General features: G+C 35.0%; 1 protein-coding gene across 1 annotated transcript; it reads left to right on the top strand.

The window, feature by feature from the left end:
* Window positions 1-1,626: 1,626 nt before the first annotated feature.
* sla1a (Src like adaptor 1a) lies at window positions 1,627-6,776 on the top strand. Its single transcript, XM_051873471.1, has 8 exons — window positions 1,627-1,976; window positions 2,596-2,697; window positions 2,777-2,870; window positions 3,042-3,128; window positions 4,094-4,197; window positions 4,331-4,462; window positions 4,573-4,702; window positions 4,819-6,776. The coding sequence occupies exons 2-8, from the start codon at window positions 2,631-2,633 to the stop codon at window positions 5,021-5,023; spliced, it is 819 nt and encodes a 272-aa protein (XP_051729431.1). The 5' UTR covers window positions 1,627-1,976; window positions 2,596-2,630; the 3' UTR covers window positions 5,024-6,776.
* The last annotated feature ends 634 nt before the right edge of the window (window positions 6,777-7,410 follow it).

Raw genomic sequence — 7,410 nt, 5'->3', positions numbered from 1 at the left:
TGCAAGCCCACTACTAAGCTTTTGGAAATTAATTTTCTACATGATCTTTTAGGGTTTACTTATCATGTTGAGCATAAAGAAAAGTAATGAAGGAAACAATGTGAATTAATGATGAGATTAAGTGTTGTCTCCACATGAACTTTGTAATCCTTTTTTGCTCATCCAATTATGATGCTTTATGAGAGCATTAGAAAAGAGAGACACAACTCAGCTTTGATCTGTTAAAACCTCAGAAGACATAAGATCAGTTTTCCACAAAAACGCAAGCAGATGATGTATAAAAGAAAAAAATGGTCAACTTGGGCTCATGCTGCTTTTAGGAAATGCAGCCCAGATCAGTCCAATATACTCAGATACTTCAGGTATCATATCTATTCACAAATGTAATTTATTGAACACATCTTAGGCTTGTCAACCCAGCTCACAGTTCTTCAGGCCAGTTATGGTTAGTTTAAAACTTTAGTAATGAATGCTGTGACCTGTCTAAAATCCAAATTTTGCATCAAGCATCCACTTCACAAAACAAAAAAATCTAGTGAAAAACTATAAACGTATTTAACTCAAGTTATTTAATGCATCATGGAAGTGCATTTCAGCTAGTAACAAATTATGAAAGTACAAATAAGAGAAGTTCAAGCCTCTGACCCAGAGAAAATGAGGTACTTAGAACCAGTCCGGTGCATATTCATAGGGCTGGACAATCAGAAACAACAAATACTCTCGAGACGTCACATTATTTGATTAGTTTTGCAATCCAAAGCATACAACCGGTTGATACGGCGGGGATTTCAACCTAATGTAATAAAATAAATGCCCACTATTAAACATTTCTCAGTTTGTATCACCAGGTTATGAGCTGTAAATCTTGATAAATGGATTTATGGTATAATATAGGTCTCTATAGGCATAAATCTATGAGGTTTGATCCACAACGGAACATTAAAATGATTGTATAGTGTTAATTTTTCACATGTATATATATATATATATGGAAATGCATAAACACTTACGCATGGACAGACTTCCTTTTTTTCTGGCTGTCTGAAAATGTACAAAATGGCCTCTCATTTGATGGATAAATGATAAACAATTCTTAGTTGTGAAGCCATTTTTCATAGTAAAGCATATAGGTGGATCGACGGGGTCGTATAAAAATGTAAATAACAAAGATAACAAAAACATTTGAAAGCCTAATGTTTAGTGTTTTGAATCCTAAATGGCCTTTTAATGTGTAGTACTACATTGTAAAACATCAAAAGATGAGAAAACTTAAAAGTTTAAGGCAACAAACTCCAGCAGATTTTTGAGTTTTCTCAACTTCTTCTATTCAGTTTATACAACAAAAAGTTGAGAAAACTCAAAAATCTCCTACAAAAACAAGTTGAGAAAACTCAAAAATCTGCTGAAGTTTGTTGCCTTAAACTTTTAAGTTTGATCTACTTTTGATTTTTTACAGTGTAGGCGTTATGCTTCTGAGACAGAAACTCACACATTTAGACACACTCACATTCAGACCTTTACCCACTAATGCCATACACAGGAAGTTGCACAACACCCATTTCAGTATACTCTATAATACTGAGCACAAAACTCACATATTTAAGCCTCAACTTAAACATTGCAGTTAAATTTGCTGTACTGTATTATTAAATGCATTAAGAATTTGTAATAATTTCTGTTTTAATGCGCATTGAGGGGATGAAGGAAGACATAGTTAGGGAACTCTTCCTCATTTTACCAGAGGAAGTATGTGGCTATGTGCTGTTTTCAGTAGACCAGCGCTCAGTTTAGATAAGCCTGCAGAGCAGTGCAGGCCACTCAAACTCAACTGCTGTTACTGCTGGCCTTCGGTCTGAGACCAGGGCAGTATTTCTTGGCTTTAAACCACCTGCTTCAACTTTATTGGGAGCAGCCAGCCAGAACTGAAGCTTTGCCCTTTAGAGGAAACATGGATATTTAACTGCTTAAAGTGAGAGGTAAGAAAACTAATTTATGTTGCTAGCATATTTCTGCTGGTGTGAAGTGGGGAATAAAAATTAAGTTTTGACATTTATAGGCTGTTTCATTGGAAAAAGAAAGATTTTCAAGTGAAAGGATGTTGTTTGGGTGTTATCCATTGAGATTTGTTTACTTCCAGTAACCTCCCCCTATCCATGGTTTTAATTTATCATATTTACAAAATGTCAAATTAAAGATTAGTGAGAAATAAAGATCGTGCACATACCTCTTCTAAGTTTTTATGTCAAAATCCAGTCGTCATGTTGAAGATGGTTAAAGGCCCATGATGTAAAATGGCTCAAATAAACAGGTCAATTTATGAAAAAAAAACGATGAGAAAGTGGTGCATATACTCAAGTGTCACTCACACTGTTTTGTTACACTAGAAAAAAATTAGTTAGAGACCAGAATATTTTGTGGAAAATAGTGTAAGACCTGGGCTCTCCGCAGCTTCCCTCTTCTATTTTTTGTTAGCGATAACACATTAGCTGAGAGGAAGTTGCAAAATTAAGACGGTTGTTGCATTAGCTGTTGGACTATCAAATGCAAGCTCACACTGTCCATTGTATGAAGTGAAATATGCATTTAAAATTCCAGCATCTGTAGAGCTACAGGCTCCATAACCTGCCATCATGGGCAATGTGATGAGGCAGGAAAAGCCAAACCCAGAGCCTAACAGCTTTGACACCATATTTAAAGGTAAGCTATGGTTCTTCACCTGCTGTATGCCTACATATGTTTTAATGTGAATCTTTGACATAACTCATATTGTTTACAGACTGCGACAGTCTTGTGGTGCTTGCTGATTATCCGTGTCGTGACATTAGTGAACCTATCTTTAAGATGGGGGACAGACTCAAAGGTCTTTCGGAGTAAGTGTTCATTTAAAGAAATATAATGCGTTTCATGCTATATAACAACAAACACCTGTAATATATAATAAATCAGCACATTGTGAATATTCATATTAATATAAATATACTGCATATGTTTACAACCTAGAAAAATGTCTTTTAATGTACTCGTCAATGCATGCTTTACAGAGATGGTTGCTGGTGGAAAGTGCGTTCTCTTCAAACAGGAACTGAGAATTACATTCCAAGTAATCATGTGGCAAAGGTTTATCATGGGTAATTATCCGCTGTTTATCCTCACTGATGTATGTTTCATGATGATCCCAGAAATTCGTTCCCAAATGCAGAATATCATATCAAAGTACTGAATGATCCATGACAACACTTTTAAAAGTTTGGGGTCGGTAAGATGCTTTCAAAAGATGTTTCTTATGCTCACCGAGCCTGCATTTATTTGATCAAAAATAAAGTAAAATATTAACATTATGAAATACAATTTAAATTACAACTTAAAATAATTGTTTTCTATTTTAATATATATAAAAATATTCTAATATGCTGCAACATTTCTTATTATTATAATGTTGAAAATTTGTTTTTTTTTTGTGGGAACTGTGATACATATTTTTTTTTCAGGATTCTTTGATTAAAAGACAGTACAATAGAACAGCATTTATTTGAAACAGAAATATTTTGTAACATTAGAAATTACTTTACTTTTAATTTTGATTGATTTGCATTAATTAAAGGATTAGTTCACTTTAAAATGAAAATTACCTCAAGCTTTACTCACCCTCAAGCCATCCTAGGTGTATATGACTTTCTTCTTTCAGATGAACACAATCTGAGTTATATTAATAAATATTCTGACGCATCAAAGCTTTATAACTTTCATTTTAAAGTGAACTAATCCTTTAATGATTTAATTAGATTCACTTTAATAAATGCATCCTTGCTGAATAAAAGTATTTTTATTTCTTAAAAAAAAAAAAATATTGACCCCAAAACCTTTGAATGGTGATGTACATATTTTGATTTTATTACACACTGTATGTAAACTGTATCATTTGAAACTCTGATCTTAGTAAAAATTAAACCAGTAGACAATGAATTTATTTACGTAGAAAATTATTTATATAAGATCTTCATTCTGATATAACGAGAACTAAAATAATAAATTCCTTTACTGAATTGTGAAGTCATTATTATAATTTTCCCTTTTGCATTTCCTGTTTCTAAAGATGGCTGTTTGAGGGGGTTAGCAGGCAGAAGGCAGAAGAGCTTTTGTTATTGTCTGGTAACAGTGTCGGATCATTTCTCATTAGAGAAAGTCCGCGTGAGAGAGGTAAGTACCAGGAAGTGTCTTGCATGTGTTCTCGTCCACAAGTATATATTGCAGAAAGGTTTCCACTCACACATATTTTTGGTGTCAGTGTAAGTGCAAATAACATTGCAGTCATGGCCGCTGTTCCCTGCAGGTGTATATTCTCTCTCTGTGAGACACAGGACCGTGAAGCACTATAAGATATTCCGTCTGGCTAATAGCTGGTACTACATCTCACCACGACTTACCTTCCAGTGTCTAGAGGACATGGTCAATCACTACTCTGGTGAGAGCTAAAGACATATCTGCCAGACAAAATTCTCATATTCTGTTTGTAATGTACAGTAGAATGGGTGTGTGATGAATTAATGCTGACGTGTTTTGGTTTCTCCTCAGACTCGTCAGATGGTATATGTTGCGTTCTCAGCGCTCCGTGTCTGGCTCTATCCAACCCAGCCCCGAGCTCAACCCAGGAAGCGCCACCTGTGGTAATGCGCCGTAACTTGGATTGGAAGAAAGTGAATAAGTATGTCTATATCTTTTTTAGATCATGCCAAGCATTTCCTCCACTTGCTGAGTTTATGTAGAGCTTCAGTGTGAGCTGGAAATGATTGGTGTATGAATATGTCTCCAAATGAATAGGTCACAGCTGTTGAGCCCAAGCGGGCTGGATCCTGTGGACAGCAAAGATAACATGATGAGCTATGGGGTGAGGAGCAGCATAGCTGCCTATCTGTCTTTAACATCAATACCTGAGCCAGAGAACGCCAAAGGCCGCAAGAAGAAGAGCAAGTCTGTCTATGTAATGCCTGATCACAGTAATATGAATTTAGAGGAAAATTATTAGCTTTATGACCATAGATTTTTAATTTACACAATGGCTATGAAGTTGGTAATATTTTTGGATTGGACTAGTCAAATCTTTCACATGCATGTCCAGGTCACATTTCACCCTAAAATCAAATTGCATAAAAGAGAACCTATTTTAGGACCATTATTATTGTTTTTGTTTTGTGATAATTTCCATGAAATTTTCTGTAATGTGTTTGGATGTTGCACTTTTTTTAATATTCCAATTATTCTCATTGGTGAATCATTAGATTCTTATTAATGCAATACAGTGACTTTTTTTTTTTTTTTTTAAATATAAAACAGCACATATTAATGGAAATACAACATATACTACTGTGATATGTAAATATTTTCCATTTAAATTCAAATTGTGTCAAAATTAAAAAATGTCTTAAAAATCCTACAAGGACAATATTTTAATTTTGGGGTGAATATGACCCAGACATGTTCCTGATGGGTGTTTAGGAGATTCATCCTATTGCAATTTCAATATGTTTCAACTTCACTATTAAAGTAAATCAAGAAAAATGCACACTACTTTTTTTCTCTTGATTTTCTTTAAGGGTCCTATTTTAACAATCTAAGCGCATGGTGCAAAGCGCTCAGCGCAAGTGCACTTAGGGCATCTGAATCCACTTTTGCTGGGAAAAATGGTCGGTGCGCCCGGCGCATGGTCTAAACAGTTGTCCTTATTCTCTTAATGAGTAATGGCCGTGTTTTGAGCATAACGTGAAATAAACCAATCAGAGTCTCATCTCCCATTCTCTTTAAAAGCCAGTTGTGCTCACGCCATGGCGGATTCGCTGTTTACATGGCGGAATTTGCAAGTGGAAAAACTGAATGTTTCTCTAGCATGGAAACAGATCTGCTAGTGCGCGAGGTTAAAGCGTGCGAGCAGACCATCTACGGGACAAGCCGGATTCCACCAAAGCATTTTTATATGCACACAATAATAATCTTTTACATTGTAATCTTTTTATTTTTAATATGTAGCATGTTTGTGTGCTGCTGTGCGTCCCTGTGTGTGTAATAAGCAGTGTATGCACATTGTGCACCCGCATATAGGCGCATAATATCCTACTAACATGCTCTTTAAATAACAAAAGATAATAAAAAATACTGCGCCATTAAGTTTAGACCAGGATTTTGTTGGTCAATGGCGCAGTTGTTTTGCAGTTGCCTCAAAATAGCAACGCGCCAACAATGCACCTGAATACATCTCGTTTTCAGACCAGCACACCCATGGGCGAACAGATGGGCGCAAATGCATTTGCTATTTAAACAACGTGGCGCTGGACGTGAAAATGATAACTGGGTCGGGGTGAAACTAGCAAAAAACACTTGCGTCGTGCCTGGCACCACATTGCGCTGGATGTATGATAGGGCCCTACGTATATGTTTTTTTCACCTACAGTGACATTTTTAGGGGATGTGCATGCTTTTTTGGTACTTTTGAACTTCACTATGAAGCACACAGTTTCTTCTTTATAAACACTGAAGCTAAAATATGTTATTGAATTATGCAGCAACAGAATGTTCTAGAAACAAGTTTATATTGCAGTACTTCACTAGATGTTTTATAAATATATGTGGGTGTGTGTAAATTTGTAAGCATTTATAATTTAATGTACATATATCTTTATCAAAGAGCCTCTGCTATCTTTCATCAAACTATATGTTTAATTAAAGGAATGAGGAAAAAGCTGTGAGACTTTGTCTTATATTTTAATAAATCTTTGCTTTTGCAATGTTTTGTTTTGTTTATTGCTCTTCTGGACACGAAAAAGACATGAAAAAAGAAAAAGGAACTGTTTAATATTTTATATCTAAACTGCAGTGCAGAAATATGTTGAGCCTCTAGCCTCTATCCAAACAGCCACACAAACAAACTCTCAATGTCACGGCTCTGTTCGTCTCATGTTGCGTTCATACAGTGCATTATTTTAATGGTAACCATATGGAGTGTTGTTAATTAGCGAAATTTATTTCCTATCAAAGCTCATGCAACACAAGCAAGCCATAAAGAGAGCTGAAACAAAGACATTAGATGAAAGACTAATGATTACACTAGCCTTTTATCATCTAATGGCTCTGCTTATTGTTGCAATAAATGTAATAATCATTTCTCAACGGATGTGACGTTTAGATTCACATAAAATGCATTAACATTAAATATGCAGCCCAAAATCTAGGATGTAGATTTTGCAGTCAATTTCTGCCATTGTTTTCATAGCAATTAAGAACTTTTCCTCTAATATTTTCATTACCATAATGCTTCTGAACATTTTACTTGTAGGTTATTTTATATATATATATATATATATATATATGTGTGTGTGTGTGTGTGTGTGTGTGTGTGTGTATATGTAGAATATATTGTTC

This window comes from Ctenopharyngodon idella, chromosome 19 (assembly GCF_019924925.1).
Source record: "Ctenopharyngodon idella isolate HZGC_01 chromosome 19, HZGC01, whole genome shotgun sequence".
NCBI classification, from domain to species: Eukaryota; Metazoa; Chordata; class Actinopteri; order Cypriniformes; family Xenocyprididae; genus Ctenopharyngodon; species Ctenopharyngodon idella.
Note: the sequence above shows the minus strand (reverse complement) of the source record. Positions and strands in the feature narration are given on the sequence as shown.

Coding starts and splice junctions, on each gene's coding strand:
- sla1a (XM_051873471.1), top strand. CDS start 2,631: ATGGGCAATGTGATGAGGCAGGAAAAGCCAAACCCAGAGCCTAACAGC. Junction 2,698..2,776: donor CTTTGACACCATATTTAAAG/GTAAGCTATGGT, acceptor TATTGTTTACAG/ACTGCGACAGTCTTGTGGTG. Junction 4,703..4,818: donor GATTGGAAGAAAGTGAATAA/GTATGTCTATAT, acceptor CCAAATGAATAG/GTCACAGCTGTTGAGCCCAA.